Source organism: Polyergus mexicanus, unplaced genomic scaffold, assembly GCF_030449975.1.
Source record: "Polyergus mexicanus isolate NDT 795.1 unplaced genomic scaffold, iyPolMexi1.0 SCAF_3, whole genome shotgun sequence".
Classification (NCBI taxonomy): Eukaryota; Metazoa; Arthropoda; class Insecta; order Hymenoptera; family Formicidae; genus Polyergus; species Polyergus mexicanus.
The window spans coordinates 2,798,297-2,812,958 of NW_027223323.1; the positions used below are offsets into that span (position 1 = coordinate 2,798,297).

A 14,662-nucleotide genomic window follows, 5' to 3' on the forward strand; every position below is an offset into this window, starting at 1 on the left:
TTCCGCGTTGTATAGTTTTGGTGAATAAATTATCAACAAACTCGTTTATTACATCGGTTTTAAAATTGGAAATTTGTCTTCTTTTATTTTTAATTTTTTTCAAATATAATTATTATTTTGTTGCGAAAAACGTGTCTTTTCACAATCTACAACTGATATTTATAATATATTTAAATATATATGCCATACGCAAACTAAAATAATATTTTTTTCTATTTTTTATTAATATATTTTTGTTGTAAATAGCACAATTGATAATTGTGTTGCGCGCACGATTGTTATAGCATAAATTATACCAATAATGTAATTTATATAGAAGATTATTTGCGCATTTAAAATAAACGTTGCATGCACAAAAGATTTATATATCACCATATGCTCTCTCCTCTCCGTACCATATCTCTGATAATTTATATAAATGTGATAAAGACGCATATATATAATATTATAAGCGCGCAAAGTGTTCTTGATTCAAACGTTTCCATGACATCATCGTGGTTGGCCTAATTTTAATTATGAAAGGATATACTTGCTGTAACCACAAACACAAATTAATTACGATTAGAGTGCTATCTATAATCATAAAAGCTCTGTCCAGTGGTTGCTCTTGATCTCATACGTCGTAAATAATCATACGAATATATCGAATAATCGTTGAAATTTCTTCTTGATATGGACGAAGCAATTTTTCAATCGAAGAGCAATATTGTCACATTAAAATCGTGTTGAGGAAAAGGTGAGGGAAAAATGCAGGCAGGTAGAAAAGGGGGAGGGGTTTTTCGCGCAATCCGCAGCGATGCATATATCGTTATTTTCATAGCAATATCTCGCGCCTGATTTCCGTAATATTTATCCGTCTGTCTATTTTCAACGACGTAATTTATACCTTACCCAGGATTCGCGATGCGTACGCACGCACGCACTGTTTTTCTAGTCCAATCCATCACGCGTACGTGTGCATAATATGTCCGTTCGTCGTATATAAGCGACATAGTTGCATAGGCGCAGGCGCGACGAGATTCATCGTCGCGACTCGAAAACGACGGACGTTCGGCACGCCGTTCAGTCGAGCACTGACGTCAACGACGATGACATCGTATCTCACCCTGTATCAGGGCGCCATCCCTATCTCGTCACCGCGCCTCGCCATGTGATCGTCTTGCCGTTCGAGGGCACTTTCGATCATGAACGATTTATGATGGTGCATGTGCGCGCGAGAAAGATGCATTGATCATCGTTGAAATTTGCTCTTTTATATGTATCGGGGCGGAAAATGTTCCTCATCAATGATTTTTCTACGACGATTACGATGATTAATAAATCTCTGCGAGCATAGCGATCGAAAGAGACTGATATATCGAAAAGCAACGTGAGAAATGGCAGGGCACGTCAGTGGATGGAACCACGTGCGAGCAATTCATGTCAAAAAGAACGATAGGATTTTTCTGCCATTCTTGACGACGCGGTGTTGAAGTTAAAGGGCTACTCTTGGTGCGTGGAAACGGTAGTGCTTACGGAGCATGTGAGACAATGCGGTGGTGTAGTGGTCCCTGCGATCTCCTGCGGCGCGAGTTCTTCGTCCTTCTCGTTCTAATCGGCTGCAGCGATGGCTATCTCAATATATTCATCAGTCAGTCTCAGGTCATGAAGCTCTTAGGTACGTAAAATTGCCACTTGACGTTGATATGGAGGAAATTATGGAAATGTCATATACAATTTGATATACAATAGGAAACTGAATAATGAATACCGGTACAAACTAAATATATGGATTTCGCGTCTTTGGACTTCATATATAGATTTATTTACATAAAAAATTCGAAAAAAATATATTTAAACGTGTAGCAAAAAGGAAAAATTTCTATAAAAGAAAAAAGATTAATTGGGTAATATCGTGTACTTGATTCAAATTGATGCCTACTCAATCGTGTTTGTCACAATCTGACATTTTCAAATATTTTTAATTTTTTTATGATTAAAAAAAAATTTTTCTTTTTAGTTTTTTCTTTGTTTGAACAAATATAAGTTTAGCAATTCTTTCAAATCTTTTGATATCAAAATTAAAGTATGCCCTGGAAATTTGAAAGTAATCAGGAATAAAGTATTTTTCATTTAATTCATAAAAAGAATTTTAAAAATATAGTATTATTCTATATAAATTTATTTGCATTATGAATAAAAATTATGTAAAATTTATTATAAGATAATACTTTTATAATAATTATAAGGTAAATTCTCCACTAGTCGAATTTGACGTATATATTCACTTGTATATCTCATCCGACGTCTATCGTAAGAAACAATTTTAATTATACCTGATTTATTAATGGAACAACCTCATCCCTCGCAAGTAATCTTTTCCTCGTCATGCCGTGTCATGCTAACATGGCGCAAGCGCTAGTTACAAAAGCGTTAAAATGCTTGCCTCGTCCTCTCTACTTGACATTACTTTTTCCATTCAATCGAAACTCGCGCGTACATTTCCGCGTGGCGATAAACATGAAAAGTTCCTCTCCCATGGCGATGTTCGTTAACAGATCCCATTACAATTGCACGTCGGGTGCGCAATATTTTCTGAGAGCAAACGAAAGCCGGCGAACGCGCGAAAAAAGAGTTGACGGAGAGAATCTGTGAAACCGGACCATTACTATGTTGCCGCACCGGTGCTTGCGCATAAAGTCACGACCAACGATAAAAACGGAAAAAAGAGAAATAAAATCAACAGAAAAGAATCGTGCTCGAAAAAGCAGCATAGAATGGAAAGTTAATATTATAAAGCTAGTGGAAAAAAAGAGCAATCTCGCGAAATTAATAATAAAGCATGAATAAAAAATAATATAAATTTTTACAAAATTAATACTGCTTTTAAAACTTTATTTTTAGAAATTTAATCGAGAGAGCTTGGCCTTTTCTGAAAAAATTTAAATTTTTTTATACTTTTCCATATTAATACTGTCAATTACAAGATAAGATTTTGAAAACATATGCAATGTGTTAAATATACATTTTTGTTATGACAATTGGGAATAATCTTTTTTATTTTACACACAATTAAAATCGATTTAAGAGTCGGTATGCTTTTCGATAGAACTCTTGCTTTGTCTAAAACAAGAATACTAGATTCCCAAAAAAATGTTAATTGAACTTTGAGAACTTAGAAGATGTCTACTCAAGAGAATTGGAAAATTAAGTTTAGAAAATTGAATATTATTTTTTTTTTATTTTGGATCAAATAGAGAGATGCATGCGCGTAACGAGTATTCATGTCAACCAGCGTCGGAAATTTTTTTTCCGTTTTTGCATTCATAATTGCGAGCCATTTGTGATTGTACTATCCTTTGTATCTTATCCAATTCTGTCTCTTTAATGTTCGCATCGTTTTGCATCCCTAGCGTGCAATTAACGCGATTGTAACGTGTCACGGGGGAAAAACTCTCTTTCACAAAACTCGTTGGCGCGCAGTTTTAACGAACACCGGCGGAAAAACTTGGTCGTGTGTAGTAAAAGAAAAAGGGAAGTGGGGGAGGGGGAGGGGGGGGGAGGATATATAGAGGGATGCGTATATCTCGAGGCATCGTGAGAGCGAAACCGCGGGATGACCGACGAAAGAGAGCGAATTAGCGTTCGGGACCGCTTACGGCAAGCGTGCGAGCGGAGTGTCATTTTAGCAATTTGCGGCACGAATCGCTCGTTTTAATGGCCGCTGGTCCATATATCGGGGATCCTGCTATGCATCCAGATAGTCCCTGTTCCATTCGATATCACTTTACGGCCCCGTGATTCATATTCGTGCGCGCGCGAACGCTCGCTCGCGATCCACACCGGACGCGGATCAAGCGTTCTCCACTCGACGTCGGTCGCTCGATTGAACGGTGGGCCGGAGGTTCGGGGGAGGGGGGAGGGGAGAAAGAGGTAAAATCGCTGTATTTACGAGCGGCCGGTCGCTCGTGACTCTTTGAAAATCGAGGCAATCCCGGATGGTCGCGACTCTCCGAATGGCAGAACGTTTTGCTGGTTGCGTTAGCGCGTTATACCGGTACAGATTGCACACGGCACTTTCATACATTTTACGTTAATCGCGAAATATGGCGCACCGACGACTGTGCGAGAGAGATAGGAGGAAAAAAAGAGAGACTGAAATAACACGTACAAGTGAATTTACGCGCGAATTGGACGAATTCGAAGTTTAACGATGCGTTTGTCCTCCTCGCGCTCGTTGATATCCATGATGGTCCAATTTAATGACGATTTATCCGCTAATAGCTAGAGTTAACGTAAGATTATGGAAGGTAACGTAGCATCGAGAATATTTAGGTATGAGATATTTATAGGAGATGCAAGTGTCGTAATATATCGATAAACTGGGCTAGTTTGATTCTTCTTAGTGGGTAACTTCAGCCCGTCTTCGAAGGAATATATAATTAAATTTCGCCGAAATTACACGAGTGGTACACGCATCTAAGATATACCTGAGGAGAGATAACAAGGATAAGAGGGATAATAGCGCCAAGAGAGGGCTGATAGGATCTAGAGTTTCTGAGATTAAAGACAAGTAGTTGAATATATTAACTGATATAAAGTTATTAAGTTTAGTACTTTACTGAGGCAGTGCTTTAAAACGCTTGATCTTAATAAAAAATTTTTGTAGTATATATATAAAGCTGATTTTTTTCAGGAAAACTTTCGAGAAAGTTTCATCATCTTTCTCTTTTTAAATGCTTGTCAATAATTATACATTTTTTAAAAATTACAGATATATTGTATATACTATATACATAAAGTTTGTCCAATTTTCATTAAAATAAATGTAATTCTCTTCTCTTTTTATTCTTTGTAAAGATTACTTATTGCGATTTATATAGTTTTACCATCAATTAGAAATATAAAAGATAAATATTTTTTAATAGTTAGTTGAAGTTAATGTCCCTATTTGATAGTTTATGTAACATCGAGGAGGTAATGCTAATTTGGTAGAAAGAACGGTGACTTCGTTCCTTGAACGGGTCTATTTTTTAAATGCCCGAACAACCGCGGATCTTTAGAGAAAGATACAGGGTAATCTTCGTCACATTTCGGATTCCGCCGTTGAAGGGGCGGAGGTCGGGGACTACGGGAAAGTGAAAGGGTTGCTTCTAAGAGGAGTAAGCGGTGGGACAAGTTTCGTCGCCGACGCTCTCGAAAGTCACTTAACTTAGATTGCACGAGCGAAATGACTTTACTTCCCCGGAAAACTTCGTTCCGTTGGAAAGGCATCTCTTCTCTGCAAGCACAAAAAAAAAAAAAGGAAAAAGAGAGAAGAGAACAGAAGAATAAGAAGAAAAAGAGAAAAATCGAAAAAGAGAAAGAAAGAGCGTGCGCGGAAGGTGGTTGAAGGTGGTGTTACGTACGTAGGGGAGGAGAGAGGCGAGGGGGAGAAAATACTCACTATCACATATACACATGCACATTCTCCTTTTGCGAGAACGAAGATACGAGCCGACTATTACCTGACACCTCCGTGCGGATTCAGCATTTACTTCCGTCGCCGAGTTCGGAACGTTTACACGGGGTTTGCTCTGATTGGGCAAGGGATTTCTCACCGTGTGATGAAAGGCGCGCGATGAGTTTGCGCTTTGAAGTAATATCCTTATTCCTCGAATGAAGTTGTCTCTCGGCAACCTGGATTTACTACCAAAATTGCTTCGCGCTAGTCAACTGGTCTCACAGTTTCAACGGTGTAGAATGCCGAATCTTATTCCTCTCGACAAAATTATTTAAAGGCAACATACTTCTACATAGATAGAATATATATTTTCTTGTTTTTTTACATATTTTATTTTTGCGATGATAAATATAATTCGTATATTTGTGCCATTAAATGAGTAGCAAGTTTAAAATAAGAAATGAAATGTTTATTTAGTAAAATTGTCTTGTTTTTTATTTTGAAATATAAATAATTTTGCTAACGTTCGATCAAAATATTAAACAAACTAATAGAGGCAAGCTCGTAGGATCGTGTTGTGATGCACGTTTATCTTGCATATATTGCGAGATTTCGGCAACCGCATTCTCCGCGCAATATGCAGGAACTTTGGGACCGGCGGACATCCTAGAATTGATTTTTAATTTACCCTCGTACACGGTGCACGCTCGCTGCAATCGCCTCCGTATGTTTGTCCTGTCTGGACCACGAAACGATCCGACAAACAACCGACAACGTGTTCATTGCCGACGACTGTCGGACTAGCTTGTGAAACGACCCCTGTCGATTCCCCAGGCTCCGGCCGTGTCGCTGGAAACGACACGAGAAAATCGATTATTCCACAAGAACGCCCATTAAAAAAATAATATTACGCGAAAAGATTAACGCGTGCAATCTATACTTATTTTTGCACATTTCTCTCTCTCTCTTTTCCTTTTGCATCCATGTATATTTTTTCTATTTAACGTTAACCTACAATTGGCTTTATTTATACGTCATTTTTACGTTATTCAAGAGAAAGAAATACGTAAGAGAGAGAGAGAGAGAGAGAGAGAGAGAGAGAGAGAGAGCGCAAGAGAGAGAGAGCTAAAGTATATAAATTATACACATTATTTCAATTTTATATTTTATTTACACTTCTATTTATGTAAATTTTTGAATAATTGAGAATCTTTTATATCTATTCAGATATTTATATATTTATTCATATATTATTGAAAAGTCCATTGGCTACTTTTTCTTTGTGATATAGAAGATATAAAGAATCATGAGTCGGCGAAAAATGGATATATTTCGGATCAAATTTCTTATGTGGTTTTGACGTTTCGAAATTGAAGGAAATAGAACGCCCAATTTTCTCGCTCGTCAAACAAATTGCTTCCATTCTATAGAATGATTTCTTCTCTTTCTGATTTTCTTTATCACAGTTTATCTACTTACGAATAATTCGTATGACGTAAAAATAGCTTCTTTCGCAAGATGTGCGCGAGACATCTCTCCCATTCCTCTCTTTCCTCCCTGTATTGTTCGTCATGCTACTAAACTTTGACGAAAATTTTACTCGACCTTTTTCACGCTCATGCGTAATTTTCGCGCTGGACCCGACCGCGGCAATTTCTCCGAAATTGCCGCTGGCTGGGGTTGGCAAGGTGGAGGAGCGGCGTCAGCCCGAATTGTAGTAGTTTGCCGACGGGTAGATCCGACCGGACGATAACGTAAACCGCCATGGTTTATAGCCGCGCACGCATTCACGCATACGCGTGCAGGGCCGCACGCTCGTCGCCGTAGGAACGGTCTCTTTAGCCGCGTATGTTACTGCAAAGCCCTTGATCCGACGATAATAGATTAATTAATACGCCTTCCTGTGTAATTAACGGCTTATATACCATCGCGTTTCCATCTTTCGTAGTTATGAGAAATTGTGGGAAGGGTTAAGGAGAATGAGCACCTCGATGGATGATACCTTCACGAGATGAGATTTTTTTTTTTTTTTTAATTACGCATTATTTATCAAAGAGAGGGGAGATATAATTTATATGCTTCTGTTTTCAAGAAAAGCGGAATACATTTTTATGAAATATGAAATTAAATATTAATTTAATTTTATGTTCCTAATAAGACGATACGAATAAAAATAATAAGAATTATATTATTCTTAACATTATTAGTCTTATTATTTATCGTATATTAATTGCATTCTCCTCTTTTCGTTTGGCTACTTACATGTCGGACACCCTGTATATATATCTGGTATACGTATATTAGAAAACTTTCTACACGTGAACTATTTGATATCGAAAGTAAATCATATATCACAGTTAATTTGTTGGCTAGCAAGTATGCAGCTGATTTACAATCTGATCCATGAACGCGCCGACCGGTTTACACGGGAAATTGATATAATCGTATAAATGCCGATGTATGCGATATGCGCATCATTCGCTTCCATATCCACGATTTCGTACATATTTACACGTGTCTGGCTTGCACGCCAGCAGGCACGTGTGATTTACGCAAACGCGTGAAGAGATTCGTCAACAAAAATTTATCCTTCGGCAGGCCATTGATGTATAGCTAAAGTACACATTTTCGTGTATTTTATATATTGATTTTTTTCTTACGACAAAGTGGATAGAACGCCTAAAGAAACAAAATTAATTTTGAAATATTAAGTTTCAATATTGTAAATAGACAATAAATAGAATATTCGAATTGATTATAGAGAGAAATTTTGCTGTAAAATATTTTCCAGGATAATATTCGCAGAATATATTTATGCTTACAAAATATAGAATTATAGTATTACAACGAATATATAATTCCTATTAAACTGCTCGTAGAGGAGAGAAGTAAGTTTAAAAAGGGAATATTCTGTTTTGACATTTTTTTTTCAAATATTAGATAAATAAATATGATTTTTACAAATAGATATGTGTTTCTATTTTTTATATTGAAATACGTACTGTTATTTTTTTTTCTCGTTGAATACTTTGAAAGACTTCTATTGATTCGAGAACTCATCGTTTCATGCGTGATGTATGGTACGTGTCAAATACACCATGCACGCATCACGTACGAAGTGGTCTCATAGGATATTCGTAGAGAGAGCGCAAATAGTATATGTATATAGACGTATAGAGGCTACGTATACTCGCTCCGACACTTGCATATTAGTATGATTCACCTATACATATCGATATCCGCGCGTGTACGGTTAAACATATTTGTACGTGCACAGCTAGGGTCAAATCCATCCGTATTAATTGGCAAACATTAAACTCGTTATATGTATACGAGCTTTGTACACACACACACACGAGCGATGAGATGTTATTTTAAGTCGGCAAAAATGCATCTGATCAAAAACATCGTGTTTTCGAAATGCCGTACTTTATAACGTCATATTTGTTATTTAAATATAATGAGTAATGTTTTTGAATATTTTTATGTAGATGACACTAGGCGAAACTTTTTTATCATACTTTTACCACAGGGGTGCTGTTATATACAAATTTATCTATCAAAATTTATATTTAAATATATATTGTTTTTTTTTTTTTCATCGCGAAAGAATATTATGATTTATTTTTTATATGTATATCACAAATATTTAAAAAATATTATTCTCTCTAATATTTTTATTGTATGCTATTATTTGTTTAAGTGCTGTAGAGTGTTTTTAAATATCGCGTGTCGGACACGCGATATGTACATCTGAAAAACAAGGATATAGTTTGAAAAATAAAAAAAGAAACGCTTTACGCTCTATATACACACGTGTCGTGCATGACGTTAAGCGTTGACATCGTTACACGTACACATAAATTGAACGCGTATACTTCGATTGATGGAATCGATAATGTTTTAGTGACAAAAAGCGTGTCGTTGTCGTGTATAGCTCGTTCCATACATTTGGCGTCATTTAATTCCTTCATTTAATCGCATGACGCGGTACGTGAACACGTTTCGATATAGAAACAAATTTATGATGCAAAGCGCCAGTAGTACACACGTATATATACGCGGACCTAAATACAGGTTTTTCGAGTCATTTTTTTTTCCGAAACAAATTTTTCGTTCGATTTGGTATATTGCGTCGGTAGTATTTTCAAGATGTAAACTATCGAATTTATTGCCCGCGCATAATGCACGTGCTCGAGTCGTGAACGAGGAAAAATGTCGAACGGCAAAGTAAAAACAGGAAAAAATGCACAGAGCGCCGAGAGCCTTTCCATCGAAGCGCAAAATGCGCAGAAAATCGTCGGAAAAGCGCCGTCTGCCGTTGCTCTCTGCGGCTGCACATATTGCGAATCCGCGCCCACACACACACACACACACACACATACATACATAAATCCGCGCGCACGTATATACATATACGAATACACACACGTACAGTATCTGTCGAAACCTATCATCGTATGAAATCTTCCTGCAGGTGCGATAGCCGTTCTGCCGCGACCAATGGAAATTGCTCGTGATTCCCGAACATTTTTTATATCCCCTTCTCCCTCATCGGTAGTTTGCTCCCCTCTGCGTTATTCTTTTCGCGTATTCCCCGGTCTCTGCGTAGATAATATCGTATCGTTCGCTCCACACTTGTAAATCACACGATATATCGCGATGTCGGTCGGCTTTTTGATGTTTTATTCGAGTATGATTTAAACACGCATTTAAAAATGCTTGAAAAATAAATCTTTACACGCGTATAGGATTTATTCTCTTTGTATCGCATGTATATGACGGAGTTTACATAGGATAGTAACATTAAGAAATTAAAGGATAAATGGTAACGATAATAAACATCATTAGTATTACTAATGAATATATCCAGTAAATCCAGCTCTCGATTTTGAATTTTACGTTATGCGCGAAAACTATTTATCTGTTTCAGTAATTTATTGCGCATTTATATGTTTCGTTATTCGTTTATTCTGCATATCGTTACGCGTATGTTGATAAAAACCACAGGTACTAGAAGAATTAATATTGATTGCACGTCGAATGAATATTCAGCGCGTGATTGGGGCCACATTGTTGCTACGCGTTCACATTCTAATGAGCGTGCATTCCATCGTGATCAATTATCCTAATTGACAATTAGTCGCCAGACATCATGAGATATTAAAAGTAGAAAATGTGATGTTAAATTAGTCGAGTTAAAATGTAAGAGACAATTTTGTTCTTTATAAATAAAAACTTAGAAAATATTCATTAATAAATTTACAGTAATATCAGTAATAAATTTAAATTAATATCTTTATTAGAAACTCTCATCATATAATATATATCTGCATGCTAATATTTATAGGCGTTTGTGCTACTATTTCGCATATTTAATATTGTTAAGAAAATCTTTTTCATAGTAAATTAAAAAATATTAAATAATATATACTAGATATAAATGTTTATGCCAATAGAAAAACCATTATCAAACTCATTAATTTTGTTTCGCGGATGTTATATCTAAAATCGATAAGCATTCTGGGTTAAACTTTGGATATGCTGATAAGATGCAACTCAAAGTAGAAATAGCTTTGATAGGCAAGCGATATATCTATACGAAGCACGTATTGTCAGAACTTGAGTATTGAAGGGGAGAGTTATTCACGTCGGATTTATTCACGTCGGAAGAGATAGCGGGAGACATCGTTGTATGTATGCAAGTGATACGATAAGTGGTGAGGTTGATGTTCCTGTAAAAGAAGCATTTTCTATGAAAATTACATTGTGCAATTCTCATATATAAAAGAGTAAAACTATGAGCTTATGAAGAGAATTAAAATGTTAATTTCTTTACATTCTAATTTTAAATCTTAAAAGAATCGGTAATTTTAGATGTATACTAATAAAATAGGTTTATGAGAAAATGAGCAGAGAAAAATTCGTATTTCTTATTGATTTTATTGTATTTAGAAAATACGCAATAATACATAAAAAATGGTTAAAATATTAAACATTTCGCGATTATATATCCATATCATATTTCTAAACGAATGAATATGGCAACAATTCTCCCGCGTATAATATATGTAACTTTGTTTGAAACTACTTGAATAATTCCGAAGCTCGAGGAAGTATTTATCGTTATTAACATGGTGAGAACGTTAGTTCGAGGAGTCAGGTCAGTGCATTGGAGACATTGTTGACATCGATTTTCGACATAGTGCTATGTGATTAAAACTTCATAATGCGAACAGTAGACAACTTGATGCACGATATTGCACGGTGTCGGTATTAGATATTAAATTGCAGATTCATATAATAGATAGTAAATTCGTTTGTAAATTCGTTTAATATTTATATAAAACTAAAAGAATAAACTAAAAAACATTGAATTATATAACTTAGTTATCGTTACTACTGATGAATAAATGATAATTTGCAATGATAATCTGTAGTGAATAAAAAAGCAAATTTTATAATTTTACACGTACCATAAAATATTATTTTATTTAGGTGAAATCATAGATTATATTATTCAAGATAAAATTCTGTTTTTAATTTAATATGTCACGTATTCTTCTCTATATTTCTTTTCAAATGTATTCCATTATATGACTTTGTATATATATCTTTTATTTCTTTAAATGAAACTTATATTATACGACACATAAAATTATAAATAATTCTGTGTTGAATTTTGTTGCAAATTATAGATTCTCTAAGGTCGGCTTTAAACCAATGATGGTTTTAAAACGAGACAATTTGATTATCGCGATTCCTTCGCGACTCGATTTGCGCTTTACAAACGATGAGATTGACTCGCGAAATTAATATCGTCACGAGATGACGCAAACTTTTATACGATTGCCAGAGAGATTCTCTCGACAATTAAATTAGTATTCTCTGGTAGCGGCGGAATGTCTACTTTTCTTTTTTTGTACAATTTGCTTAACCAGTCACCGCGGAGAACAAAAATTTTTTCATTGAATGTTCTCCCAATTAAAAATTCCGGATAACTGAGCGCGCCTAATTATCGCCCGTGCACGAACAGTCGGGGGAAGTTCTTAATCAGCGACGGTTAATTGAGAAGCTGCGGTAGCGATCGACCGATCTCACGAACAAAACCACTTCTGCGGAAGCTTCAGAAACGTATGCGTCGCTGCCTCGCTTTTTTCCTACTCGGCTTCTCCCCGGACCGATGGTTCCTTTATTTTTCATAAGAAAAGCGAATAAAAAAAGGAAGAGTGAATCGAGAGGATCGAAAATTCTGCTTCTTATAGCCTTTGCGAATCGAGAATTATTTTTTGCAGGCTAGAATTCTTTAATTTTTGATTTACTATAACTTCCTCTGTGTATCCTTTGACATGGGATTCAAATTTCCTTAACAAAATTTTATAAAATCTTATTAGATCTTTTCGCAATTTTTATTATGTTAATCCTCAAACATCTATAGAAATTTATTAAGATTATTTCCAGCGCGAAATACATATATTATCTTCGTATTTTGAAAAATACGTGTCTGGAGACTTTTTCAAAAATAACATATTGAAACCTCAATTCATGGAAGCTTCCTATTTCTGACCATATTTCTTTTATTTTTGTTAAAAGAAAACAATTCAAATTGATTCAAAAATTTACAGAAAAAACAAGTTTGATAAACCTTGAATTCACTTTATATTTCTTTTCGTACATGTTCGCCTTCCTCCTGATTATGCAAATTCGGAAATGGCTAGCTGATTGTAAAGTAGTACGTTGTGAGGAAAGTAATCAAATTTCAGTCCTGCTGAGTCCTGCAATGAATGTGCATTCCGAGGAACGTCACCCAAGACAGGAGGAAGGGTGACGGGAAGAAGGTAGGGTGGGACATGGAAGGGAAGGACGGAGAGGGGAAGTACCGTCACTCGAGGGCGATTAACGATCGCTGATAAAACGTCTGATGGTAGGCGAGTTAGAGAGATTGACTGCTTTCGCAATAACGCCAGGATAGCATTAGCAATCTAGTTTATTAATTTGTTCGTTACTTAGAGGAACACGATAATTAATCGTTGTGTAATCAGATAGTTATAATATTAATTGATGACACGAAATGAGATGCGAAATGAAGGATAATGTTTTTGAAAATAAAGAGAAACTTATAGTGGAATTAAATTCAAAGTCATGCGAAAAAATATTACCAGGTCCAAGTAATAAATTGAAAAAAAATTGATCAATTGTTCTGTGGAGAATAATATTTTCTCTAGGTTAATTATCAATTTTAAGAAATATATAGGAATATTGTGAGAGAGATAATTAATAAAATAATATAATTTCGCAATTCTCTTCGTGCGATGAGTGCTACTGCACTACTATAATTTAGCTCGATTAAATGGAGTATTTACACTAGCAAATATATGTATTTTGTAAAGTTTAATGAAACACTTAACATATGTTCGATTAAATTGATGTATCGTCGGTATTACGTTCATTAACAAACGGTCGGCGCGTTTGTATCCCATCGACGTTACTTCTCGCGATAATTGTCACTAATTACGCCTCGTGTGTTCGCTTTATTTGAGCAAACGCGCCATTATTTCTCTTGCTTCTTGCATCATTATCTACCTTGTTAAATTGATCGTTCTAATGAATCGTAACAGGTTTTGTACCAACGTGTTATATCGATCTAGTTGCACGTGTCGCGACGTCAGTTTAATTTTGTCAGATTGAAGCATGTTAGACCAAATCGTATTTCTTGGACAGTTATTAAAGCGAGAGCTGTTGTACCGATGCTTCTTTTCCGGATTTCTTCTTTTAAACTTTTTATCTTTTAGAGAAGAGAAAAGAAATTATATCTCTCTCTCTGCGCGAGATTTCTAGCTAAAGTTAAAATGGAAAAAAAAAAAAAATGTTATTAATTTTTTTAGAGTATTAATCACCGTTTAAAGTGATACCGTTTTGCATCAATTGAAATTTTTTTCTGATTTTTTATAAATGCAATCTGTTACTAAATGGAATGTAGATTGCATCGAGTGATGCGTCGATTCTGATACAAGCTTTTGTCAGGGATACATCACGTACTGTCAAACAATGACGATCGATGCAATTGTGCAATTTATATAGAATGTGCTTTTTTCTATGAGAAATCCGTGTTGCGAGTTATTCGTGAATAGTCCCTCACTTGGTTTGGTGCTAAAATACTTCCGCAACAAAGAGACGAAGGGAATAAAATGGTCTTTTTCTCCGCGCAGCTGCAGTTTCGATGTAATGAAAGCTCTTGTA

General features: G+C 35.6%; 1 protein-coding gene across 4 annotated transcripts in view; it reads left to right on the forward strand.

Moving 5' to 3' along the window:
• The first annotated feature begins 1,079 nt into the window (after positions 1 to 1,079).
• The window catches only part of LOC138931769 (tyrosine-protein kinase Dnt), a 110,573-nt gene continuing 96,990 nt past the window's right edge, over positions 1,080 to 14,662 (forward strand). For all 4 annotated transcript variants that reach the window (XR_011446673.1, XR_011446672.1, XM_070292862.1 and 1 more), the window contains exon 1: positions 1,080 to 1,657. Coding sequence is in view for 2 of the 4 variants with exons in the window: in XM_070292862.1 (XP_070148963.1) it covers positions 1,531 to 1,657 (127 nt within the window). In the remaining 2 variants the exon portion in view is untranslated. The remainder of the gene's footprint in view (positions 1,658 to 14,662) is intronic.